The sequence below is a fragment of the Ochotona curzoniae genome, unplaced genomic scaffold, assembly GCF_017591425.1.
Source record: "Ochotona curzoniae isolate NIBS_2020 unplaced genomic scaffold, NIBS_Ocur_1.0 patch426, whole genome shotgun sequence".
Lineage (NCBI taxonomy): Eukaryota > Metazoa > Chordata > Mammalia > Lagomorpha > Ochotonidae > Ochotona > Ochotona curzoniae.
In genome coordinates, this window is record NW_024467002.1 from 310,061 (window position 1) to 337,981 (window position 27,921).

The following is a 27,921-nucleotide window of genomic DNA, read 5'->3' on the forward strand; positions in this document are numbered from 1 at the left end:
CCAGCCCGGATATAGGGCCTATCGGAGAACCACCAAGTGGAAAGCTGTAAAGGAAAAGAGAAAGAAGATAGTTTAACCATGTGAAACATTTCTTTTGTGAATTGTCAAAATGCGACTCAGCTAGGAATCTTCAAAATTTTTTCAAGATTTATTTATTCTTATTGGAAAGTCTCATATATATATAGAGAGAGAGAGAGAGAGAGAGGAGAGAGAGGAGGCTCTTCCGTCTGATGATTCACTCCCCAAGTGACCACAATGGCCAGAACTGTGTCTATCCGAAGCCAGGAGTCAGGAGCTTCTTCCAGGTCTCCCACACAGGTGCAGGGTCCCAAAGCTTTGGGCCATCCTCAACTTCTTTCCCAGGCCGCAAGCAGGGAGCTGGATGGGAAGCAGGGCCGTCTGGATTAGAACTGGCGCCCATATGGGATCCCAGCATGTTCAAGGCAAGGACTTTGGTCACTAGGCCACTGCACCAGGCCTGGTTCTTCAGTTTTTTTTTTTTTAATGCAAAGCTATTTACCGACTTCTTTCATCTATTTGTAGATATTGTTAAGGTTGTTGTGTATATTTGTGGGTGGGGTGATGAATTATGAATTATATTCAGCCCTGAGTGGAAATCTACCAGAATTACTGGCAAAGCACAGAGTGCCCATGTATGATGTAACTATCAAAAATAAAAAAAAAGCTGTCAAATATTTCATAAATTTTTATCTTATAAAGTCACCAAAGAAATGGTTTTTAAAGGAAAAAGTTCAGTACTCTTTCAATAAACTGCCTTGCAGTCTACGACCCCATAGCACAGCAGGTCTATAAAGCTATACATAGGATTGTAGTACCTGTTTGCTTTGCATGATGCCTTTTACAATGTAACAACCAACTGCACAAATATTATTGATGTTTTAAAAAGAGGAAGTTAAGTTGTATTTCAGTAATTCACAAACTATATTACAAGTTAAAACTCAGCAAGTGGGCCCAGCACAGTGGCCTAGCAGCTAAAGTCCTCTCCTTGAACGCTCCAGGATCCCATATGGGCACCGGTTCTAATCCCGGCAGCTCCACTTCCCATCCAGCTCCCTGCTTGTGGCCTGGGAAAGCAGTAGAGGACGGCCCAAAGCCTTGGGAGCCTGCACCTGTGTGGGAGACCTAGAGGAGGTTCCTGGCTCCTGGCTTCAGACCGGCACAGCACCAGCCGTTGCGCTCACCTGAGAAGTGAACCATCGGATGGAAGATCTTCCTCTCTGTCTCTCCTCCTCTCTGTATATCTGACTTTGTAATAAAAATGAATAGATCTTAAAAAAAAAACTCAGCAAGTAAAATAAGAATAAAATAATTTGAGATGAAAAGAATTCATTACTTACAGTGGTTGCAGTTTCAATACAAATACTGCCCTTAACATGTGTCTGGCGATGTGCGGAAGTATTGTCTATACTTAAATATGTAATTGTTATAATACTTAGAAAAAAAAACGATGACATTTGCATCTATTTAAAATGTACACCAAATGAAAAGTCTTAATAACTTTTCAGTTTGGTTTGCAATGAGAGTGGAAATTTGTGTTTTGTTTTGCTTATAGAAGTACAGAGCTGAGTTGAGCATTCTTTTGCTTTTTCATAGTGGAAGCAGAAAGTCGGAGTCAGAGGTGGAAAGGGCCATTGAAAAGTGATTTTGATAGCTCAACATTTAAGCATGATTACATATTCAGATAGCTTTTTTTTTCTTTCTATAAATATATGCATTGTGTGTGTAGCAATAGATGTAAGTTTACACTTTGAAAGCAAATCTTGTTTCAATGTTTATTATAAAAAGCCTTGCTAATTTAGTAGTGACACTTCCCTTGGTTGTGCAGGTGTGCATCTATAAACCTTCGTCCTCTAAATGGAATTTGTTTCATCTCTTTGGAAAACATTTGCATCTTAGTGTACTTATATGTCCCTGCCCTCTTTGACCTGGCAAAGAGTGATTTAAAAAAATTGTTTTTCATCTTTATATGGGTTCAGAGATATGAACCAGCTTTGTTTTTATTGTTATTGTGAGAGACACTTTGTTATATAACAGTCGTTGTGTTAATATGGACCAGCTAGGATTTGGCTCATTTGCAACTGACGCCAGGGTATTGTGTATAGTCGAAAATACTGGACTGGGATGCCTGGCTACCATGGAGGCCAACGCTTTTTCCACCTTGTTAAATGCGATGTGACTTTTTCCTTTGTACAGAAGAGCACTGCATTTTTTAATAGCGTGCTCCCAAGTAAGAGCAGATCTGTATGATAACATTTTTTCTCTGGACATAAGACATCGTAACAGGGCCTGGCACAGTGACCTAGCCGCTAGTTCTAGTCCCAGCAGCCCTACTTCCCATCCAGCTCCCTGCTTGTGGCCTGGGGAAGCAGTCGAGGACGGCCCAAAGCCTTGGGACCCTGCACCTGTGTGGGAGAAGTTCCTGGCTTCAGATCGGCATATCACCAGCTACTGGTGTCACTTGGGGAGCAAATCATTGGACAGAAGATCTTTCTCTGTCTCTCCTCCTCTCTATATATATATCTTACTTCCCAATAAAAATAAATAGATCTTTAAAAAAATTATAAAAGTAACATGATGTACATTTACAAGCGGCCTTATGTACATTTCCCAACAATCTTTTTAAGGCAAAATTGTGACCATATGTGTATAATTAAAATCGTGTATAATTAAAATCATTTTAAGCCTTTGTCTATGAAAATATTTTGGGGAAAAACTTGCTTTGTATATTCAGTTTCTGAAAGATAAAGAAAGTGCTTTGTTAAAAAAATGGGGGCATCAAGCATTTCCCAGAGATGCAAAAACAGATAATTCATCATCACCTGACCAGCCTTACGAGAAGCCCTAAGGGACTCCTGCCTGAGAACGAGCCGTCAGGAAAGCTCATGGCAGTGCCAGGGCCGCTACACACAAAAAAGAAAGAGGAGCCGTCCTCACAACAGAAAGCTAGCGAAACTCCAGGCTAAACAGTAAGAGGGGCATGAAGACACAGGCTGTGTGCTGGCGAGCTAAGCCAGCCCTAACTGCATGCTGCCTACAAGAGATGCACTTGACGGTCCAGTCCACACATCAACTGAATGTGAAGGGCTGAGAAAAGACACACCACGCAAATGGAAACCAAAACCTCTTCTCGGATATAAGAGGTGTTAGATCTTAAAGTGTAGAAGGAAATTAAGAAGTACTCTATATATTGAGAAGCAGATTAAGCAGATCGGTTGCCCCAAGAAGATGTAACAACCGGCCTGTACGATGGCTCAACTGGCTAATCCTCCATCTGTACACACAGGCATTCCCTAAGAGCACTAACTCGAGTGATTTGTACAAAATTTTTTATCTTTATATGGTCCCAGCTGCTCCACTTCCAGCTGCTTCTGCTTCCTGCTTATAGTCCAGGAATGCAGCGGACGATGGCCTAAGTCCTTAGGACTCTGCGCCCACATGGGAGACCCAGAAGATGCTCCCGGCTCCTGGGTTCAAATCAGCTCAGCTCCAGCTATTGTGGCCATTTGGGGAGTGAACCAGTAGATGGAAGATCTTTTCTGTATCTCTTTCTCTCTGTTTATCTGCCTTTCCCATAAAAATGAATAAATCTTTTAAAAATTAGGAACTGAAAGAGGGCTGCCATCGTCCATGGTTTCCCGGCTCGAGTCCCAGCAGCCCCGGCTCCCTGTTAATATACCTGGGTAACCAGCAGAGGACGGCTCAAGGCCGGTGCCCTGTGCCACGTGAGAGACCAGAAGCAGCTCCGGGCTTCCCTGTGGTCCAACCCCAGGCATGGCAGCCACTCGGGGGGTGAGCCAAGGAGGGAAGATCTCCTTCTCTCCCTCTCTGTGTCTACAACTCTGGCTTTCAAACAGGTAAAATGTTAGAAAGCAAGCTAAATATCAGACGCAGCGCTCTCCCACCCGTCTCCCTCGTGTAGACATGCTCTCTCCTCCCAATACTCTTTTTGCCCCAATATACACCCTGACCCATAACACAAATTCCCTCTAACTCAACATATGCAAGCTCTCTTTCCCCAGAATGTGCAGTCTCACCCCCGGTGCAGGAGTCTCTACCCACCGAGACACATGACTTTCTTTCAACTAACACATGGTCCTCTACTCCCTCGCTCTGTTCGCCAACAGCAATGATGCGAGACTGTCACAAGGCCTGATGCGGAGGGCCCATCCTTCCAGCTTCCTAAGCAAAGTCCTTTTGATGGTTTACAGGTTGTCCCTGGAGTAACCTGCCTGTCCCTCGCCCTCCGCTTCGCGGGCGAGGCAGTCACGGAACCCCACTGAGCACAGCTTTCCAGGCCTTCTCACACTCCGGCGTCACAAAAGGGAACTGCTTTTGTGACTCATGACTGATGTAGTGTTCCAACGGACAGTTACATAATGCCCTTTGGAAAATTCCAGAAACTGGCCTTGAGATACCCCGCTGAGGCTGCCGAGTAATCCGGCGTAATCCGGCACACCCCAGTACTCGCGGCCAGAGGACTGGGTGTGCCCAGAAAGATTGAACTAGCCCACCCCAGTTCTGGAAGAATAGAGAAGAACAGAGGGCTGCTACTGCCTGGACCAGCCACGCTCCCAAAGCAAAAGGCGCCCTCAAGTGGCAGGGCCGTGCCACGACGGCTGCTAACATTCAGGATGTGTGGTGAGTGGACAGTCCCTGGGTGGCCACATGGGCAGAGCCATGGCTTGGAAACACGGTTGTGCTGGGAATGTGGGTGGGAGCTAGCCCGGAGGCAGGGAACCCAATGCCGGGATGAGACCCAGGCCAGCTCAAAAGGGGAGAAGGCACAGGGCGGGGGCCTGTTGGGGGGCTTAGCGGGGAGATGAGAATGGAGAAATTCACTGTGATTTTCAGGGGACTGCAGCCCTGTCCCCAGCCCTCCTCGCCGTCGACAGAGGAAACCACAGCGTGAGTCAGCCCTCGCAGGTCACAGGGTTAAGGGCAGAGCCGGGCCGGGGAAGGGCCGGCATGGGTCAGCAGGTTGAGCCACACAATAGAGAAAGGAAACCCGCCCCACCAAGGCCTCCAGGTGTCCCAGAAGGCCTGCGCTGCATAACAGGGTTCCAGGGCACAGCCTTAGCTCGGCAGCCTGCAGGGACGTGGACACGCCGGCCCTGTGCACTCCCAGGGGGCGGGAGGTGTTTCTACCTCTCCGCTGCAGCAGCGTTGCAGCGAGGCAGGTACCCCTGGCCATTGCAGCCCTGCGCCCCACCGCGAAGCTGGCTGCTCCCCTCCCCCAGGGGGCGGGTAGAGGTTCCGGGAAGACGGACTGGAGTCCTTTGGGGTGAGTGTGACTCACGCTGGGGAGAGGAGCGCCAGCACATTCCCATTTGGCGCCTATTTATGTCCACCAGTAACTGAGGCGTCCATGGAAGAGAATTTCCAGCACAGCGCATGAGCGCAGGCAGGGTGGTGCATCTCCCAGGGGGAGCAGGAGTCTGGAAGTTCCCGGAGCTTCTTCTCGTCGCCAAGGTCAGCCTGCCTGCGTGCTGGTCCAGGTCGTGTGGGCGGAGACACCCCCCCCCCCCCAGAAGGTCAAGCCGATGCGGGTGGACCGGACGCACCACTCAGGTCAGAGGGAGACCATGCCACTGCGCGAAGGGTCGTGCTCAGGCAAAGTTTGGGAGCCAACTTCTTGGCTCGGCTTTAGCTTTCCTGATCCTGGGAGCGTTACTTTAGTACAAGCAGCCCAGAAGTCATCGTACAGGCTCTTTTGTGGATCCTTAAAAATCCTACATGCATTCTCGTCAAGTCTGGCTGGTTGGTCCCTTCCGGTGTTCTCGAAGAACACAGAATGTAAAAGATCTATGCATCCACTTACTTATTGGAGAGGCAGAATGACAGGAGAAGAAAGGGAGATGAAGAGGGAGACGGGGCGGGGAGGCGGGGGGACGTCCCTCTGTCACTACTTCACTCCCCAAATGAGCACAATGGTAAGAGTCCAGACGAAAGCCTGAAGCCAAGAACGGTGCCCTGGCCATCCTGGGCCACCCTAGGTGCATTAGCAGGGAACTGGATGAGAAATGGGGCAGCCAGGTCTCCAACCCCAGCACCTGCTGTCACAGGCAGCCATGGAGCACCCCACTCGCCACCCCGTGCACTCCTAGGCCAGCCCAGTGCAGTGTTGGGGTGGGGGAAGCAAAGCTCACATGACAGCCTCCATCGAGTACCTGCCTGAAGACCCTAGGGTGGGTGACCTGGGGAGGCCCTCTCCCCACGATAGTCCCCCATACAGACAGCTCCTCATCCCCCAGAGCCCACAGCCATCCTTGCATTGTTTAGGGCCCTCTGAGCGCTTTCCGGGGCGTCCAGAGCTTCCCCTTCATGTTTTCCAGAAGAGGGAACGCTTTGTCTGTGTTTTACAAATATTTCTTTGTGTATGGAGGAATGTGGATGGGAAGTCTTTCCTAAGGCTCACTCGGCTACGTGACCTGTCCACATGGTTGGTATGTCTGCAAGGTGGGCCTCCTCTTGCCACTCACAGCCCACTCTATGGACTCCTTTTCTAAGGTTTATTTTTGTTATTGTTGTTGGAAAGTCAGGTTTATAGAGAGGAGAAAGATCTTCCAGCCACTGGTTCCCCAGGTGGCCACAATGGCCAGAACTGAGTTGATTCAAACCCAGGAGCCTCTTCCAGGTATCCCATGCAGGTGCGGAGCCTCAAGGCCTTGGGTCATCCTCCACTGGCTTTCCTAGGCCTCAAAGCCCAGAGCTGGTGGGTCACAAGCTGGTACCCACGCTGGGTCCCACCCTGTGGACTTCTACAGAGCTTGACTTTAAAGAGGCCACAGACCAGCAAGTGTGTGTATATGTGAAACCAAATCAAGCAACCAACCCAGAGTTACCAGACACAAAGAAGAGATGAGGGCCCAACACAGTAGCCTACAGACACATCCATGCACACATACACATCCATGGACATACAGACACATCCATGCACATACAGACACATCCATGCACATACAGACACATCCATGGACACACAGACACATCCATGCACATACAGACACATCCATGGACACACAGACACATCCATGGACATAAAGACACATCCATGGACACACAGACACATCCATGCACATACAGACACATCCATGCACATACAGACACATCCATGCACATACAGACACATCCATGCACACACAGACACATCCATGCACATACAGACACATCCATGGTCATACAGACACATCCATGGACATACAGACACATCCATGGACACACAGACACATCCATGCACATACAGACACATCCATGTGTATACAGACACATCCATGTGTATACAGACACATCCATGCACATACAGACACATCCATGCACACACAGACACATCCATGCACATACAGACACATCCATGGACACACAGACACATCCATGCACATACAGACACATCCATGGACACACAGACACATCCATGCACATACAGACACATCCATGGACACACAGACACATCCATGCACATACAGACACATCCATGGTCATACAGACACATCCATGCACATACAGACACATCCATGCACACATACACATCCATGGACATACAGACACATCCATGCACATACAGACACATCCATGCACATACAGACACATCCATGGACACACAGACACATCCATGGACATACAGACACATCCATGGTCATACAGACACATCCATGTGTATACAGACACATCCATGCACATACAGACACATCCATGGTCATACAGACACATCCATGGACACACAGACACATCCATGGTCATACAGACACATCCATGGACACACAGACACATCCATGGACACACAGACACATCCATGTATATCTGTGAACACACGCACAAATGCTTCTCCCAGAGGCCTGCCATGCCTCACTAGTCTCTTTCCCGGTTAATAGAGTCCATTTCTCCCTTACCAGGACCCTAGGGGACCCGGGGTGCGTGCTCAGTAAGCGCTGCCCCTGCTCCCCTTCCTCCCAAGGTCCGGGGCCAAGGGCCTCCAACTTTGGTTTCAAGACTTTCCAGCTGCTGGATGTGGCGGCTTTGGAATATTTAATGAATCTTACTTTGGTCCGATCACTCTTCCTGGGCAGAGCAGTTGCCCTCAGACACACAGCCACCCCGGTCTTCTCCAGCAGGCCTAGTGTCTCCACGGCCACCTTCCTCCCCAGCCACCGCGCATCTGTTATCCCCCTTTCCGGAGATGGCCGCGTGCAGGCAGGGCCCAACTCCTGGGCGATGCGAGCAGGCTTCAGGGTGCCTCTAGAGCTCCTCCTGCGGACCCCCCACTTTCGGCTGGAGTCGTGGAGGAGGAGGAAGTGACCCTCACTTTGTGCTGGAGTCCTGGAGGAGGAGGAAGTGAGACGCAGCCCGTCCGGCACTTCGCTCCTCCTGCAGCGTTCCGCAGCACAGAGACCCGACCCGGCTCCGGAGGCGGGGCTGCAGTCCTGGCGAGGGGCGGGGACTAACGGGGGCGGGACTGGTGGGAGGGGCTAGGCAGGAAGCCCCTCCCCGGACGGGATGTGGTCAGGCCTGGAGCGGCACTTAGGCCTCGGCTGCCCTGGGTCAGCCTGCACCCAAGCGGCCACGCACTGCTCGCGAGGCCGGAAACCAGCTAACTCTGTCGCTCCCGGGGCTCCTTCCCAGCAGGGACACGAGGCGGCCGGAGGGTGAGTACCCCAAGGGCTGCAGCCCTGGGGGTCGGAGGGAAGATTCTCACCGCTGGGAGCTGCCAGCTCACAGCTCGGCGAGCTGCCTGGGGCATCCAGTTCGTGCACACTCCTTTTAGGAAACGGAGTGGGTCTTCCTGCGACCACCCCTCTGAGTGCCTGACCTGAAGAATCTTCCTGAGGGCTGGCCTTGGGCACCTGTGCTGTGAGGACAGAGTCCCGGATCCCCGAGAGGCCTGAGCAGGCCGCGGGAGTGCAGCCGGTGACCTGCTTTCCTCCGGGACATTGGGATAGGCTTGGGCACGGGTGGGACTTAAAGGGAAAAAATCCACATCCTTGGGGCCTTGACGCTGGCCAGCCAGCAAGGGTGCAGCAGCCACTACAGGCACGTTGGAGTCAAGGTGAACAATTTTGTAGTTAAGGTCACAGTTTAACTTCTTGGAAATTGGTTTCACTTTCCATGGGGCTCAGTTCCCAAGGACCTGGTTCCTCTTTAAGAAAAGAGGCTATTCTATTTTTTTTAAACATTTATTTATTTTTATTGGAAAGTCAAATATGCAAAGAGAAGGAGAGACAGAGAGGAAGATTTTCTATTCGTTGATTCACTCCCCAAGTGGCTGCAACGGCTGGAGCTGAGCTGACCTGAAGCCAGGAGCCTCTTCCAGGTCTCCCACATGGATGCAGGGTCCCAAGGCTTTGGACCATCCTCAACTACTTTCCTAGGCCACAAGTATGGATGGGAAATGGGCCAGCTGGGATACAAACCGGCGCCCATATGGAATCCCGACACATGCAAGGCAAGGACTTTAGCCTCTAGGTCACCGTGCCAGGCCCTGAAGAGGGTCATTCTAACCCAGCTGACAGCGCTACCCGTGGTTCTGCAAGAAAGTGGAAATGACCCCAGTATCCAGGAGCAGGGCCCTGGGCACAAAGAGGCCTGTGGACAATGGAGCAGAGAAGTGCTGCGTGGCTGTTAGGGCGCCGGGCGGCATGTCCACAGGGGCAGGAACTGGCATGCGTCTGGTGGCGCCTGTGGGCGAGTCACAGGGTGAGCTGTTCCCCAGGGACCATTCTGAAAGGGTCACTGCCCTCCTCTAGAGGTGAAGTTCTCCCTGCCGCTGGCTTGGTCGGGCCTCACTCACCCTTCCAACCACAGCTTCCGGCGTTGTCCTCCTCTCCCCTCCCCCTCTCCCTCCCCTTCTGGTTCTGTTAACCCACAGGGTCTCACCGCTCAGGCACACCATCGTTTCTCAGTCTAAAACATGCACTGCTGCCAGGGTCAGAGTTACAGAGAGTTTGTAGCCAGCTCCTTGCTGTTCCTGGATGAAGCCAGTCTATGGCCAGCTGGGCCAGAAAGACAGGGCACCCTCCTGCCATTGAGAGCTGACACTGGCCAGAATGCCATCGTGTGCTGGCCACCTTGTAGGACCACCGACCCAATGCCCTGCCTCTGTTGGGCCATGTATTGACTTTGCAGGGCAAGGGACATGGAACAGGTCCCAGAGTTAGAAAAGCAGCTCTGGAATGTGGTCTAAGTCCCTTTGCTGACCCACAGAGCTTCTGAGAGCGGGTAGAGGGTAGACTAGAGACCTGTGGCTGGAGTCTAGTTCCCAAACCAAGCCCCTGTCCTCTCGGCAGACGAAAGGTCCCAAAACCACACCAGTACCATCTCCCAGGCCTCCAGTGGCAACATGGCAGCTGACTGCTACCTCTGCCCCTGCCCAGCTGCCTGTGTTACCTAACAGGCAGGCCTTCCTGCAAGGTGCTGAGTCTTCTTGGAAAAAGGGGAGGGGAGATCAGCATTGATATCCTGCATGATTTGTTCCTTGAGACTGAAATCTCCTTGAATTTTTCACTTATTTGTTTTTATTCATTTGAAAGACAGACACACACCCAACCACATAGGCAGAGACACAGAGAAATATGCCTGCCGACTCGCTCTCCCAAGTCCCATGATAGCCAGGGCTGGGCCAGCCTGAAGCCAGGAGCTCTGTCCAGCTTCCGCACAAGTACTTGAGCAGCTGCCTCCCGGGGTGTGCACCCACAGGAAGCTGTAATGGGAAGTGGAGCTGGGGCGGGAGGGCAGCCAGCCTGCGTTTGCATATCCTTCTCTAAGCCCAGAGACCCACAGCCTTGCCTCCTGTCTCCCCCACAGGTTAACCACGGGGACAGCCACTGCCTGGAGCACAGAATCAGCTGGAGAAAGAACACATCTCCCTACACCATGGCAGGTAACAATGCAGCTTTGAAATCAGAATGGGGTGCCATGTTGTTTAGTATAAAGAACCTGAGCAACACAGTCCCATGTAAACCCTGTGCTAACAGATCTCTGTGGCCACTTTGTCTTGTGTTTTCTTACTTGGTTTATTATATATTATCACCTGCACCCAGAATATAGAAGTTCCTCAGGAGGAGGGTGCCAGACCGCACCTGTCTCTAGTCCCCAAAATCATTGCTGGGACACAGCAGGTACACACAGTAGACTCCAAGTCAGGCCCTGGAGGAGCTGGATAGAAGCTGAGGTTCCTCATAAGTGCTTATCTATCATGTGCACAGGCAAAACATACACACACATTTTTTATTCTTGGATGCCATGGCGTAACATGTAAATCTTCATTTTAGGAAATTTACCCTCGCTTTATTGTTTACTTTTTCGTGTAGATGAAGGTTTTTCCAGCTTAGCACTACTGACTCTGTGGGCCTGCTGTCCCATCGCAGCGTGGTCCAGGGGCACCCCAGGCCTCTCCTTGCCTGTTCCAACCAAGAATGTCCAGACATGGAGAACTGTCCCCTGCAGGCAGTGCCTGGTCCTCCTTGAGAAACCTGGATGGGTTTCATTGGTGTTGTTTTCCTGTTATGTCTCTAGTAGGGTGGAGTCCATTAGCAGAAAACGTTACTCATTAATCTTGTGCATGGGTCAACCTTTACCCTCAGCCGAACAGACCAAACTGTTTTGACCCAGCATAGGGGGGTTTTCCATAGATAGAATAAGAGGTTTTTCATCCTTTGGTTTACTGCTCAGATGGCTGCCACAGTCAGGCCTGGGCCGGAACAATGCCAGGAGCCAGTAAAACTCTGTCTGGCCTTCCTGTGTAGGCAGCAGGGCCCATGAATTGGCTGTGTCCCACTGCCCTCCCAGCTGTGTTCACAAGGAGCTGGACTGGAAGTCGGGCAGCCTGGCTTCAAGCTGGTGTGGGATGCCAGCATTGCACACAGCACCGCCCGCGGGTTTGTTTGTTTGGTTTTGTGTAGAAGATACCAGTGTGTGCAGGTTGAGTGTCCCTGATCTGAAGTTCCACTACGTGAAGTGCACAGTGGCATTCAGAAATTTTCAGGTTTTAGAACATTTCAGATTTGGGACCTTTAGATTAGGGTGCCCAGCCTAAAAAGGTCAATGCCATATTCCACCATCCGAAAAAGAAAAGCACGCTGTGGCCCCAGGCATTTCCAACCGTGGATTCTCCATCTGTATTGGCGACGACGGGCTATGGTATAGCTGTCTGAGAACACGTGTGTGACTTTATAACTGCTACCCGTTGAGAAACTGTGGTGTCTTGGCTTCAAGCACGAGAGTACACCGAAGCACTTCCTTCTCATCCCCGTCCTCCTTGACTTTTGACCAAGAAAAATTGCTCTTCATGGAGAACCGTTTCTGCCCCTGACGCAGGGAAGAAGGTGCTGATCGTGTACGCCCACCAGGAGCCCAAGTCTTTCAACGGGTCCCTGAAGAGAGTGGCCGTGGAGGAGCTGAGCAAGCAGGGCTGCACGGTCACTGTGTCCGACCTCTACGCCATGGACTTCGAGCCCCGGGCCACGAGGAAAGACATCACCGGTGAGTCGGAGGCGCCGGGGCTCCGCTGGTGTGCCACTTGCTCCTTGGTGTGGTTTAATTACAGAAAGAGCTTTTGGAAAAGTGAAGCATGGCACGTCCGTGTAGGTGTCTCGGGCTGAGCAAGTCCACGGCGTCAGTCCCCCGCGCCCGTCGCTGGGCCCCTCGGTGGAAAGCCAGCCTGTGTCCTGCCCGGGACAGTCGGTGCCGTGGACACTCTTGTGAGAGCATTCTCCTTTCACCTGTGGTGTTTGCAAACGTCGTCGTGTAGGATGCTCATTGTCTGGTGCTTTCTCTTTCCTGTTGCACGGTATTCCACGGAGCGTGCAAGTCAGTGTCACTGTTTATGTTTCCTCTGCTGAAGAGCGTGTCTTCTGGTGTCTGATCATTTGCTGTGGCAAATCACGCTTTAATGAGCCGTGGCTGTGTGTGTTTGCCTGCGTGTGCAAGTATGTCCAGAGGTAGACTAGCTCTGCAGGAGGCTGTGCCTGCTTCATTCTCCTGAAGAGAGACGAGTCACCGTCCACACGTGCCCGTTGACCCTCGCAGCAGCCGTGCTTGTCGGGGTACCGTTTCCTCCCTGTCACTCATGACAGCCAGTGTGACAGGTGAGAAAGGTCTCCCGTTAAGAGTTCTAATCCGTCCTCTCATGAGGAGTAGAGTAGCTGCTTGCTGATTTTCATTGATATTCATTAATATTAATATTAAAATTTTTAAAAAATCTTCTTTCCCAAATGTGCCTAGTTCATTATCTGTACTACACGGTGGATCTTTTTTATTTTTAAGGATTTATTTTCATTGGAAAGTCAGATTTACAAAGAGAAGGAGAGATAGAAAGATCCCCGTGCCAGCTGGTTCTCTCCCCAGTTGGCCACAATGGCCAGAGCTGAGCCATCCTGAGCTGGGAACCTCTTCCTGCTGGTGCAGGGTCCCAGACTGTCCTCACTGCTTTCCCAGACCACAAGCAGGGAACTGGATGGGAAGTGGAGTAGCTGGGACACGAACCAGTGCCCATATAGGATCCTGGCACTTGCAAGGCAAGGACTTTAGCCACTAGGCTATAGCTCTAAGTCCTTTCTTACCAATTTTAAAGAACTCTCTATTAAAAAATAGTCTTCCATGTGGAATATGAACTAGAAAGTCTTGGAGATTGATTTATTTTCACCTGTTTGAAAGGTGGATGGAGAGACAGACTGAGAGGGAGGCCTACCACCCGCTGCTTCACTCTGCAAATGCCACGGCAGCCGAGCCGGGCCGGGTCTAAAGCAGAAACGGTGCTCAGTTCAGGTTTCCCACACGCCTGTCAGGGTCCAGCCATTCCAGCCATCACCTGTCTACGTTAGCAAGAAGCGGGTGGGGCCAGGCTTGCGGGGTTGAGATCCGGCCTGCAGCGTGGGGCGACACACCTGTCCTGCTAGTACTTTGTACCCCACGTGGGTTTTGCTTGATTTATTTGCTTCTCACCTGCTCAGGGTGGCTTTTTCTTTAATAGAAATCTTTTTTTCATTTAGCTTCTGGATAGTATATCAGACTTAATATAAACCAGAAATTATAAAAATCAGTTTCATAGTTTCCTGTTTGGCATGCTGTACTTTTCATGTCAATGTTTTATGTATTTCAAATTCACTCCAGTGCAGAATGTGAAATATGGTGTGGTTTGTTTTCCAAGTTACCCACCCATTTGTCTCATCACTGCTCACTGCCTGGGCCCTGATTTGAAACGCACCTTCATTCTGCTCTGTATCCTGCTCAGAATTCTCATGGTTCGGGCCAGCGTGTGAAGCAGACAATCAGACACTGTTGTCCCACATGAGCACCAGCTCCATTCCAGGAGCTCCACTCCCAGTCCAGCTCCCAGTCCAATTCCCAGTCCAGCTCCCAGTCCAGCTTCCCGTGAAAGCAACGAAAGACGGCCCAAGGGCTCAGGCCTCTGTCACCCATGTGCGTCCAGGCCTGGCCATCGTGGGACAAATCAGCAAATTCATCTCTTACTCGCTCTCTTCCGCTCTGCCTTTCAAACGGGTAAATAAATCTTGAAAATGCAATCATCCCTCCCCCACGTGATGGTATTCTCTTCCTGTCCTGTTCTCCCTGTCTGCTCATGACTCAGTACCACATGATTTTAATTCTTTTGGCAAATAATGCGATTCAGTATCTGGCAGAGCCAGGTCTCCTGCATTTCCCTTCTTTTCTATTTTTCTAATTACATGTACTTTGTTTTGCCTTGGAATCTTTTTTGAATTAGCTCTTCAGATTCACAAGGAAACCCCACGATTTGTTGTTTGTGGGGTTCCGTTACATGTGTAAGTGAATGCAGGAGGAATCGCCCTTGTGTGGCGTCAGCTCCCTCTCTCCAGGAACGTGGGGTCACTGCATCTTCTTCTGTCTGTCATTATTAACCCGGTGTTTTTGCCTCGTGAGGCGGGTGATTCATTATTCTGTGTGTGTATGAGAGAGAGAGCAGAGAGCGAGGACATGCATGCAGCCGTCACTGCTGGTTCTCATCTGTGAGGACCCCACTCACTGGAGCTTCCCAAGGATGCAGATCACCTGCAGTGATGCGTCCCCTGCCTCCACCTCGTAGTAACACCTTGAATCCCATTCTCTTAGTGATCGCATAAGCTGCATCTGCAGACACAAGATCCAAGACTCACGGCAACACAGCCTCCATCCTGATCTTCGTCTTTCCGTTTTTCAAATGAGTCAGTTGACTGTTTTCTCCTGATGATGAGCAGAGCGGGGACTAGGAATGGCGAGGGTGCTGGGATACAGGGCCACTGGCTTTTGAAGAAATAATGTAGCATGAGCTTAATGTGAAAGAAAATGTTTAAAAATGTAGAGAACCTGGGATAAAAGACCAAGCAACCTCCTTTGCACGTCCACTCCAGTCCTGCACCGCAGCCCAGGCCAAGTGAGCCTCAAGATCTGGTGTGAGTTGTTACAGTGCTAATCTAAGTATAAGTGGAGATTCACACCTGTGTGCAGGTACGAGGCCCTGGATACCTTCAGAGCCTGTATCCTCATACCTGCCCAGCTGTGCCTCAGGCTTTGGGCCAGCAGTCACATCTGTCCTAAACACAGTTGGTAGTTTTCTTGTTTGAGTCATTATCCCCGAGGCAATATGGCGAAACAGCTGGTGACCATGTATTTTCTTGGCACCAGGTATTGGCCGCGATCTAAAGGCCATTTAGTGCATGCCGGAGGGATGTGTTGGTTGTCAGCCCATCCTAGCCTATTTTCTGTAAGGACCTGGAGTCCCTGTGGATTTCCACATCTGCCGGAACTGTGGGATAAGGCCAGGCTTCAGGGGCTCAAGGAGGGTTTCAGACAGTAGTGCAGTGTGGCAGTCCGCAGCCCCTTGTCCCCAGTACTCCCCGACTGAGGCATTCCCTCTGTGAACGAGGATCACGTGAGTGGCAGGGAGCTGCTTGCAGGGGCCCCTCGGCCTTTTGCACTTTAGGAGTGTATGGAAGAACTACTGGCTTGGTTCTTGCCATGACTTGGCCTCTCACAGAGGCCTGGGGCTCACACCTGGGCCTCGAGCCATCCCACCTTGGCCACTTGGGTCTGGCTGGTCTCAAAGCAGCCATGGAGCCTCCTGTTAGGCCAAGTTCCTTCTTGGTGGAGATTGAGCAAGCTGACACGTGGAGAGCTCAGCCCCTGCTGGGTGGCACACGCTAGGTCACCTCTACAAAATCTCCTGGAACCCATCGGTGGGCTGGCGCCTGGCAGGTGGTCAGCTGGGATGGGCTTTGGAAGCCCGCCTGGACGGTGACAGCTGGCCTTGTCTCTCCGCAGGGGCCGTCTCTAACCCCGAGGTCTTCAGTTATGCAGTGGAAGTCTACGAGGCTTACAAGCAGAGGTCTCTGAGCAGTGACATCATTGAGGAGCAGAAGAAGGTCCAGGAGGCAGACCTGGTGATATTCCAGGTTGGTTCGCCCTCTGTTTAACCTGTCAGACCAGACTGGTCATAGGTCCCAACTCTCCCCAGCTTCCTATCCCTGGAGGCGGTACTAAGGGCCAGCAGCACATGTCCACTATGGCTGGATAGGGCAGTTACAACACACACACACACCCTTTCCATGTATAACCATGGAGATGGACTGGGCCCCCCACAGCATACTGCAGGAGGCACTAACTCAGTGGGGTCATTCCTGGCACTAAAACACAGATGCCTTGGCAGCAAGTATAAAACAGTGTTCAACTCTAGCACAATTTCCTTTTCCCATGGGTCTTAGGGGAGTCATTGGGTTGGCAAACGTCCAGTTCAGATCCAGGAAGAGCGAGAGCCATAAAGGCTATGATTCCCCTGTGTAAGTCCATTGCTTGTTGCTAGAACGGTGCCCCGGACACTGAGAGATGTTTCTAGAAAATGCATTTGTTTACTTCTTGAGGACTCTGGAGACCCGGAAGGCCAAGGCTAAGGTGGTAGCTGCTAACAAAACCCTTCCTTCCATGTCGTCCCTTGCTGGAAGGCAGAGGGTTAGAGGATGCCAGAGGGCCAGACCTGCTTCTCTGACAAGCCACCAGTCCTGGAGCTAACTGCTCCTGGGACAGGGGCGTGACCGGAGTACTCACAGCCCAGACACCTCGGAAGACTCCCAGGGCCTGGAGAGCTCACTGGGAGTTAAGTTTCTGACACATGGACTTGGTGGGGGGATGCACACCCAGGCCCTGGCACCCCTCCCCTGCAGCTGTGGCTGGGCTTCAGGCACAGGGACCCAGGGCTGCAGCTCCTCAGCTTCCCCCGTTCCCACCTTGCATCAGCTCTGCTCTCTCTCTGTACTGGGAGCTGGGTTCCCTCCTCCCAGGGTCTCCCACCCAGCCAGGAGTCTGGTAGGTGCAGGTGGTCTGTGTGTTCAATCCTGTTAGAGGGGAGAAGTGACATGGTGGTTGCAAGGGAGGGGAGCAGGGGGCCTATGACCACTTGCCAGTGTCCCCAGGGATGGTGCGGTCCCCACACGCTTAGTAAAGTCACCAGGGTGTGTAGCAGCAGGGTGATTCCCACTGCCCCCAGGCTGGCCTCTGAGCAGCCCTCAGCGATGCCACCCCTTCCTCACTGGGCAGCGCGATCATTCGTCCTGACCATGTGTACATGTGTGGATCGCTGTGCCCTAGAGCGTGTGTATTGGCTCAGGCACAGGGACCACAGATCCCTAAGCCCCTGTCCCCCTCTCCTCTCTCCCTTGTGGCTGCCCCAGGGCCCAGCCTCAGCACCTGGCGGTGAGTGACAGCCCCACGCTGTGTGCACACTGCACCCCTCAGAGCTGACCTGCCCCGTTGCCTGGGGAGACTGTTCTGCTGCTCCTGAGCGGCCAGACGTGAGCACTGACCGTGCTGTTCCCCGCTTCCTCCTGCAGTTCCCACTGTACTGGTTCAGTGTGCCAGCCATCCTGAAGGGCTGGATGGACAGGGTGCTGTGCCAGGGGTTTGCCTTCGACTTCCCAGAAATCTACGATTCTGGTCTTCTCAAGGTATGTGCTGCGGCACCATGGACGACGGCTCAGGTGGAGGTGGGCACCTGTCAAGTTCTAGTTTGCACTTTCGTTCTCAGCAAATAGTGATGTGGGCGCTTTCCATAGGTAAAAGCCCCCGCCTCTTCACCCCCAGAGCCTCTTCCTGCCACACGTCTGGGCAGGAATCAGCATTTCTGTTGTCTGGGTCCAGGGGTTGTGACTGTGAAGATGTAGTTGTTCCCCTGGGGGTGGGCTGCTGGGCCGGAAATGGTATCTTGGTCTTTGGCCCGGGATTCTGATCTCAGGTGTGCCTCCCAGCCAGTGCAGGGCTTTGGGCTGGGGCCACAGTGGTCCTGCTCTCTTCCTGAGATGTCTACATCTTCCTGTGCTTCCTCCCATGCAGGGTAAATTAGCCCTTCTCTCCCTGACCACGGGCAGCACAGCCGAGATGTACTCGAAAGCCGGGATCAGCGGTGATTTCCGGTACTTCTTGTGGCCCCTGCAGGTAAGCCAGCCCCAGGAATGGGGACTCTGAGCATCCCCAGCCTGCTAGGCCTGCTTTTCCAGGTGGTACCCCCGACGCCCACATGTGCACCCTGGGCCTGAGAAGTGGTCCACAAGTGGCTCTCTGCCCAGGCCAGGGTGGTGAGCTTGGTAACTCCCAGCAGCCTAGGTACTCTTGTGTGTGGCACTGTTTGGTGAAGGCCAGAGGCCAAGGACGGGATTGAGGAGAGCAAGACTCAGGCCAGGGATGGCAAGGGGACCCTGACACCTGTGTAGGGTCGTTTGTCAAGGCAGGAACAGAGCGCACAGACCCAGGTCTGTGAACTTGAGCCAAGCGTGCAGGCCTGCTCCCTGACCCCGGAGCCATCTGGGCTGCCTGCCCCTGGGACTCAGCAGTATGACTATTTCTTTAGGATTCTTTGTCAGCAAAATCAATCCTATTGTATCTTCAAAGTATCCCATTTATCTGTATGAATGCTGTGCTCTTGTCTTTATGTTCAGCCCTTGCCTTGGTTGTAAATGGGATTCTCCTTGCCAGTTATATCTTAAAATTGCATATGCATTTATAGAGGCTGTTGAGTTTAGAATAGTATTTGTTTATCACTTAATCTATTTCCTGATTTTCGTGGCTGATTCTAATTACTGTGGGGTTTTGTTTTATTTTTATTTTAAGATTTACAGATTTATTCTGGAACTGCCTGGTGGCTAATTCTCTGCCTGCTAGTGCTGGCATCCCACATGGGCACTGGATCTGTTCTCAGCTGTTCCATTTCTGATCCATCTCCCTGTTTATGGCCTGGAAAAGCGACCGGGGATGGCTCTCGGCTTCAGATCGGTTCAGTTCCAGCTGCTGTGACCATTTGGAAAGCGAACCAGCACGTGGAAGAGCGCTGGCATGCTCTCTCCTTCTCTCTGTAAATCTGCCTTTCAAATAAAAAATAAGTATTTTTTAAAATATCTATATGTACCTTGATTTTAAAGGCGGAGTTACAGTGAAAGAGGGAGAGACTGAGAGATCTATGCACTGGTTCACTCCCCAAGAGGCAGCAATGAGTGAAGCTGGGCTGATAGGAGGCCAGGAGCCAGGAGCTTCCTCAGGTCTCCCACAAGGGTGTAGGAGCCCAAGGACTTGGGCCATCCTCCGCTGCTTTCCCAGGCCACGAGGAGGAGCCGGATCAGAAGTGGAGACCAACACCCATGTGGGATGCCAGTGATGCCACAATGCATGCTCCCTCCAACATCTTATTCTAGAATAATCTGTAGTCTGAAGGTATGATAACTGGCCCAGTTGTCCAAAACGAATGTTTAATGCCCCAATCAGTAGCAAAGATTCCAGTGGCAGCTCAGCTCGAGGCCTGAATACAGAGCCCCACAGCTGAAGGCTCCAGGCAAGGCGGCTGTGTTCAGCTGCCTCGTCATGGTGAAGTTGTTTCGTCAGCGTGGAAGGGTTGTCTCCTGCCATTTCCCCTCCCTGATCACTGATCCAATGGTACAGAAAGCTCCTGATGGCTCCTGTTTCTCCCTTCGTGGCTTTAGCACGGCACGTTGCACTTCTGTGGATTTCAAGTCCTCAACCCTCAGATCAGCTTCGCTCCCGAGTTCGTGTCTGAAGCGGAAAGGAAAGCCATGGTGACGTCCTGGGCCCAGCGGCTGCAGAACATCTGGCAGGAGGAGCCCATCCAGTGCACGTCCCCCTGGTACTTCGGACAGTGACCCCTGCTGGCCAGCGTGCGCACCACCCCAGCCTGACCTACCAGCTCAAGCACCAACTGCTTGGACTGAACTGTGCCCTGACCAATCAGCTGTTCCTCTCTACAGCCTGTCTCCCGGTGATGCTAGTCTTCAGATGGATCTGCACGTGTGGAGCTGCACTTGTTTTCTTTGGTTTCATGACTCAGTTTGAGAGTTTCTGCCTCCCCCCCCCCCCCCCCCCCCCCCCGCCCCAGGAAAGTGTCATTGATTCAGAACCATTTTTAAGCCAACACAGAATGATGTGTGTGCCTGGGGTATAGTGGGATGTGTGGATACATGTATACCCTGTGTCAGGGGTCAAGGCAGGAGAATTAGCTGTGGACCCCTCTTTGTGATGACAGTGTGGCTCTCAGCCACGTGGAACTAGCCAGTCAGTACCGTGAGCTGCCCCGGCTCCTTTGCTGGAGAACACCCTGCCAGGTGTTTCAGCGTTATAGTGGGTTTACATCTTATTTTTATTCCCACCTGTGGCATAACTGTGAGGTTCCCAGCGAAGGTGCACTTGCCGCCGCCGCGTGCCCACCGTGACGGCTCTCTGAGGGCGGAGTCGAGGTTGTCCTGCCGCCCTGTGCGTGATTGTGCAGCACTTCTCAGGCTCCCTGAGGCACCAGCACTTAGCAGCCAGTCATCCCCAGGCTCCTCCCTGCATTGTCACTGCTGCCCAGGGACCCTTCCTCCTCGCCTCGCCCAGCAGCCCTCCTTGTCCGCAGACAGCTGCTCTCAGAAGTCAGCCACACCTCCTTGCTCCAGCGCTCTGGTCAAAGACCTTGGCTCAGAGCCGCCACCTGCCACTGTCACCTGGCAGCTCCCTTCTCCCGTGTTGCTCATGGCCCGTTTATTCCTGGTTGGTGTCTGGCGCCACCTTCAGGCCGCTTCTCAGAAGGCCCCTTTCTGAGCCCTGGTCAGAGTTCTTTTCCCGTGAGGCACTCCAAGGGGGTGTTCAAAACCTTAGGACTGCCATGGGGACCACCTCTCTAAGCTCATTTTCTTGGAAAAAAAATGTATTTATTTAACTCTTTGAAAGATAGGGTTACACAGACAGAAAGAGCTCTTTCATCTGCTTGTTCATTCCCCAAGTAGTTGCGACAGCTGCAGCGGGTTTCCCACTTGGGTGACAGGGTTCCCAAACACTTGGACCATCCCTGGTCCAAGACCAGCAACAACAGGAAGCCAGGTTGGAAGCAGAGCACTGCGGCTCGCATCTGCATTTCAATAGGGGCTGCTCGCGTCAAACATGGCGGCTTCAACCCAGTGCCGCAACGCCATCCTGTCTACCCCACTCGGTGGGTCTGTGTGTCCTTTAGCCATGGCACCCTGAACATACATCCCCACAATGCCAGCCCATCCACCTGTCTCAGTGGTGAGTGGGTCCCTGTGCCCTTTAACCTCAGCGCCCTGGGCACATGTCCTGATGTACAGGGCTACCCCTGAGTGGTGGAGAGCAGATGCCCAATGCCTCCATTGGCCTCCGGTGCAGTGGACAAAGCATCTCACCTCTCAGGCTTAGAGTCTGAAGCCAGATCCTGCAGAGCGTCCATTGTACTCACAGGCGGGGTTTCAGCCACCAGACCCCCTTTCCAGCCAAGGTCTCAATGCAGCCACCAGCTGCTGTTCTGCTCTGGGTTGTAGAGGAGCCTCCTGTCGGGTCCAGCCTTGACTCTGACTGGAGTCCTTTCGGGTTCAGTTCGGGTCCCCTGGGCCATTCTGCAGGGCCTCATGGAGCCTTTTGGGGGTGGCAACTGTTTCAGGATATACTTGGGACGACCCTGCAATCCCAATGCTTTAGTGGGGACAGTGTCTACCTGTGTCTCATGGCCTTCTCTGACCCTGTGACCCCCTGACATGGGAACCTGACCACTGAAACACACTGTCTTGTATTGTCATCGTCCTCTTCAAGCAAGAGGACAAGGCCCGCAGGTGCGCCTACAGACACAGGCAGAGCCCGTCTGCTTCAGACCTCCCCGGCTGCCTTTGTCAACTTGGCCTTCAGTGCTTCCATCAGAGCACCTGACAGTGTGCGAGTTCATCCCTCCACGAAGCTGTCCAGAGCCAACCAGACAACGACACGTTTGCGTATTAGCAGTGAGCCCTAGGGCGGCTGCCAGGGAGGTGGCTCTCTCCTCTGGGGTTCTCCTGGAGACTACTATTGTGGGGTACCCCACCATCAGAATTCCTGCATTCAAACTTGTTCACCAAACTCCTCCTCCCCAGTGAGTCAGCACGGGCCGCGGTTCCCACTGTGGCCCAGGGCTCACTGGCCACTCTGGATACCTCCGCCAGGCAGTGCTGGAGGCCGGCACCAATGTCAGACATCCACTTTGCCTGGTAGCTTTAGTCCTCATGCCCTGGGCAGCTGTCCAAGCCTTTGGCCCCCAGCACCCACAGGCTGCCGGGGGGCGGGTGCTTCAGCCTCTCACACTCCCAGCTCTGTGCCTCCCCTGGGTCACTAACTAGCAGGAACACTTTTTCCTCCTAGGCCTGGACCAAAGCTGGAGTTGGAGCTTGGCTCACACCCTGCAGCCAAGCATCGTGCTCTGGTGCACCTGCCTCCTGTCGTGTCCAATGTGCCCATTATTCCCACCTCTGGTTCTCCGTGCTGTTCCAAGACTGCTGGATTCATTACCCCTCAGCTACTGGGGCAAAGTGTAATACTTTCCAAATGAAAGCAAGATTTTTTTCCCAAATGCCTAAGTGTGCTTTGAGCACATGTGTGAACATACCATATGCCTGCATGTACCATCCACACCTGTTGGCTTGAACACATGTGACACACGTGTACTTACATGCAGAGCGTGCACAGCTACATGCACAGGCTCACAGAGACACTCTGCTCTTGCACCTCTCACAGTTTATTCTTCAAGCATTTGTCTGGGGTCGATTGTAATGCCTCTTAAACGGATTGTGTCAGGACGACCCGGACAACAACGTGTTCATCTCTCCCATGAGCATCTCCTCTGCTCTGGCCATGGTCCTCCTGGGTGCAAAGAGCAACACTACAGCTCAGATAGCCCAGGTAAGCCACCCTGCAGCCCACGGTGGGGCTGGACCGCAGCGGCTGCTGCTCCTGCCACATGACAGAGCACAGGGTGAGTGTCCACACCAACTCCAAGAGGGGCTGTCCACCAGGGAGGGAGGTACCCGGGAGCAGGAAAGAAGGATCCTCCTCCACTGAGATGGTTTTGGTGAAGGATGGGGTGGAATAAGGAAAAGTGTTTCTCCAATTGTTGACCCTGAAAAGACTGTTGGATTTTTATGCTGCATCTTATTTTTATTTAGAAAGTGACACCAGAACTTTCTAGAAGCTAAGCTGCTAGCTTCTCTCTCCTTGTAGGGGCAAAGCCTTTGCAGTCATAGCTGCTCACCATTGGGAGGTGAACACCTGCTTCCCAGCCTGTGTCCTCGCTCAGTACGGAGCTGGAGGGACAGAAACCCATGAAGGACCTTCCAGGGTTGGGCTCGAGGCCTCTGACAAAGACTAAGGCACTTGTTCCTTGTGTGCTCCAGATGTTCTGGGAGCATCTGGAGACGGCTCCAGGGCCAGTCCTAGCACCCAGGGCTCCCAGTGTGTGTAGGGCCCAAGGAGACACTGCCAGCGCCATCCTGTCCACGCACTCTCCTCGGGGCAGTGTGGCTCCTGTGTTCAGCAGGATTTTCTCTCCCCCGGGTGGATGGCTCCCAGTAGGCTTGCTCATTCTAACCCTGCCCCCTCCTGTGTGTGAGAGAGGAGGTTGAAGACTTTCTGTGGCCCAATGCTGCTTTTTCTCTGTGTGTGAGAAACACTCCTCTCCTGAGGATTTCTATGCTTAGTCTCGGGAACCGCATCCCTCGCCCTACACCCTTTTTGCTTTTGAAGATGCCCCTGATGGCTGCATTTCTGCCCAGTTTTGGTGCTCTCACCTCTGTCTTCATGGGTGTGCGTTAGAGCGAGCTTTGCTCCTGGAGGGGGGCAGCCCTTTGCTGGACCTCTCTGCCCTTGTCTTCTTTGCTGTTCCCGTCCCTTCCCCTAAATCTGGACAAAACAAAACAGAAGCCAAGGAACTCTGTGCAGGTGGCAGGGCCAGTTCTTTCTCTGCCTCGGTTTCCACTGTCTCTGCCTGGGCTGGCCACTCCTCTCCTATGCCCAGCAGTGTCACTTCTCCAGGATGTGCTAAGTGGTCATTTACAACAGAAACAGCCTCCTCTCAGGGTAGTAGTTTTTAGGAGATATGTTTTATTTTTATTTGAAAGTTACAGAGGGAAAGAGACACAGAGAGAGAGAGAGATCTTGCATCCACTGGTTCACCATCCAAATGATCGCAGTAGCTAGAGCTGAGCAGATGCAAAGCTAGGAGTCCTTGCTTTGGTGCAAGGATCCTGTGGTCTTGGAGCATCCTCTGCTGTTTCCCAGCTGAATCAGAAGTGGAGCCGCTGGGACATGAACCAGTGCCCCTAAGGCATGCTGTTGCCATGGGCAGAGGCTTGCCTACTGAGCCATGTCGCTGGCCTTAAGGAATGATCCTTTGGAACACAGCAGACCCAGAGCACTGAGGTCACCTGGAAGGGTTTCTCTCCGCAGGCACTTTCTTTGAGCACAGGGGAAGACGCACACCAGGGCTTCCAGTCACTTCTCACCCATGTCAACAGGCCGGATGCGCAGTACCTGCTTAAAACTGCCAACAGGCTCTTCGGAGAAAAGACCTGTGAATTCCTCTCTGTAAGTTGAATCAGAACCCTCAGTCGTATTCAAAACACCTGGTGACCTAGAGACTGGGATAAAGTCCTTAGAGAACCTGGGAAACTGACAGTGACATTTTAAAATAAAGACTAGGATTGTACAGCTGCACCTTGCCTTGTTTACAATCGGCCCTTTCTGAAGCTCCTGTATTGATCCCTGCTCATTCCAGGCGCAGGCCGTGTCTAGTTACAAACTGGGATGTTTTCACAGCTGGTGGACTGAGATTGGGTCACCATGGAAAGATGCGTTTTCCCGTTTTAACTCAAGGGTGAATGTAAGCTCCGAATTCGGGGGAGCTTGCTGGCACCTCCTGTAGCCAGGCAGCCTCACTGAAGGCTTTCCTCTCTGCAGTCGTTCAAGGACGCCTGTGTTCAGTTCTACCACGCGGAGCTGGAGCAGCTTTCCTTTGCCCAGGCTGCAGAGAAGTCCAGGAAACACATCAACGCATGGGTCTCCAAGAAGACAGAAGGTCAGAGGACGCGTTCCTGTGCTCTGCTCCCCTCCCTGCCTCCACCCTCTCCTCCTGTGCTCGCCAACCCACCCACCCATCTCCTCCCTCTCCTCCTGTGCCCGCCAACCCACCCACCCATCTCCTCCCTCTCCTCCTGTGCCCATCATCCCATCCCCACAAATCTCCTCCCTCTCCTCCTGTGCCCGCCAACCCACCCACCCATCTCCTCCCTCTCCTCCTGTGCCCGCCAACCCACCCACCCATCTCCTCCCTCTCCTCCTGTGCCCATTATCCCACCCCACCCATCTCCTCCCTCTCCTCCTGTGCCCACCAACTCACCCACCCATCTCCTCTCCTCCTGTGCCCACCAACCCACCCACCCATCTCCTCCCTCTCCTCCCTCTCCTCCTGTGCCCACCAACCCACCCACCCATCTCCACCCTCTCCTCCTGTGCCCATCATCCCACCCACCCATCTCCTCCCTCTCCTCCTGTGCCCATCATCCCACCCCACCCATCTCCACCCTCTCCTCCCTCTCCTCCTGTGCCCACCAACCCACCCACCCATCTCCACCCTCTCCTCCCTCTCCTCCTGTGCCCACCAACCCACCCCACCCATCTCCTCCCTCTCCTCCTGTGCCCACCAACCCACCCCACCCATCTCCATCCTCTCCTCCCTCTCCTCCTGTGCCCACCAATCCACCCCACCCATCTCCTCCCTCTCCTCCTGTGCCCATCATCCCACCCCCACCCATCTCCTCCCTCTCCTCCTGTGCCCGCCAACCCACCCCACCCATCTCCTCTGATTTCAGTGCTGTTTCCCATTGACACAGAGATCATGACTGACTCCACCTTGCCTTATGATTGGGACCTTAGTGGACCCATAAAGTTTCCCGGCACACACTCAGGTGTTCGACAATAGAACCTTGCTTTGCATTTCCAAGGACTAAAATGGCTACATAAACATCAAACCCTCCTTCGGGTGGGTTTCTAACTTAACAATGTGGAGTACAGCCGACCGTTCCTGGCCTGTGAGGTGCACCTGTCAGGTGATGCCACTGTGTCTATGGGGGGAGACTGCTGGGCACCTGCCTGCTCGGCCATGCCCTTTGACCGCCTCTTCTAGATTCCCTGGGGTCTCCACCACCGGGATCTTCACACAGGGCAGTCACTTCTGCTTCTGTTTACCTTCCCTTTACACCCCGTGACTAGACTTGGCAAGCCTAGACTTGACTGGTCCAGTAGACCCTTTGTCAGGCCTGATACACTCCAAAGATGGAAGGAGCTCCATCTGGACTTGAACCTTCTTCCTTGTGTCTCAAAGAGCAGCCTGTCCTAACATGCCCCAGGGCTCCTGGTGGCTTGAAGTCTGAGCCATTCACATGCCTCTGTACTAAAGGAGCGTGGGCGGTCTCCTTTCTGCTTGAACTGCCTGGCCCACTTAAGCCCCCTGGAGGCAGTGAATTAGCAAGGATGTTGTTTGTTATGGAAAAGGTCCCACTTGAGCCTGGGGAGGAAGGGACTCTAAGTTGTTTCACTGTTTCCTTTAGGAGTGCCTGGGGCATTGTTTAGAGTTCCAGGGATTGTCTCCATCCGCCTTGCAGCCATTCATCCTAGCTGCTCTGGCGCTTCCACAAGCAGGTGTAGAATTTAGAACTGAATGTGACAGCGGAGCGTGCGCACTCCATCTAACCTCAGAGGATAACTCTGGTCCCCAGCTTCCATTTCTTCATAGATTTTCTCCTAAATCCATTATCTTGCACAATGCTCTTTCTCTTTTTCATCCAAATAATAGCTTTAAAAAGACAACGAAGCAGTTTTAAAATTTGACATTAAGAGATGAGATGAGCTCCCGTAAGGCCTTGGCCGAATAAACTTCTAATCTGAGTTGTGGGCTCTGACGTGCTACAGTTCTGGCTAACGTGTGCTTTGATGCTTACTGACTCTGTGGCGTCAGGCAATTCACCTCCCCTCCCAATGTCTCGGCGGCTTCATTTGCCAGATAGAATAACAGGGACTGGCATGGTAGCATAACAGGCTAATCCTCTGCCTGCAACGCCTCCGTGCCTTTGGGCGCTGGTTTGCAGCTTGCCTGATCCACTTCCTATCTAGCTCCTTGCTTAAGGCCTGTGAAAGAAGCAGAGCACGGCCCAAGTGCTTTTGTCCCTGCACCCACCTTGGAGACCCAGAAGAAGCCTCTAGCTCCTAGCTTTGGATCAGCTTAGCTCCAACCATTGCAACTATGTGAGGAGTAAATTAGTAGATGGAAGATGTGTGTGTGCGTGTCCCGCCTTCTCTCTCTGTAAAATGTTCATTTCAAATAAAAGGTAAATAAATGTTAAAGAGAGAGAGAGAGAGAGAGATGGAAATCACAGCGACCTCCTAGGGTTACACCTAGGTCTCCAAATTGTTAATATGCCAAAGTCACTTATGTAATACCCTGCCTGGCACGTAGCAGAACTAAAGCATTCCACCTTTCCACCAGAGCGACACTGCAGCTTTCTAGTCTGTGCGAGTGGTCTCGTGGGTGTTGGTCCTGTCCCCCTGTCCTGACCA

At 52.5% G+C, this 27,921-nt stretch overlaps 1 protein-coding gene across 1 annotated transcript; it reads left to right on the forward strand.

The window, feature by feature from the left end:
* Positions 1–8,558: 8,558 nt before the first annotated feature.
* LOC121167781 (ribosyldihydronicotinamide dehydrogenase [quinone]) lies at positions 8,559–20,852 on the forward strand. Its single transcript, XM_040997370.1, has 7 exons — positions 8,559–8,660; positions 10,816–10,891; positions 12,328–12,492; positions 16,288–16,418; positions 17,850–17,963; positions 18,349–18,450; positions 19,986–20,852. Exons 2-7 carry the CDS (start codon positions 10,885–10,887, stop codon positions 20,160–20,162), a joined length of 696 nt encoding a protein of 231 aa, XP_040853304.1. The 5' UTR covers positions 8,559–8,660; positions 10,816–10,884; the 3' UTR covers positions 20,163–20,852.
* Positions 20,853–27,921: the final 7,069 nt, after the last annotated feature.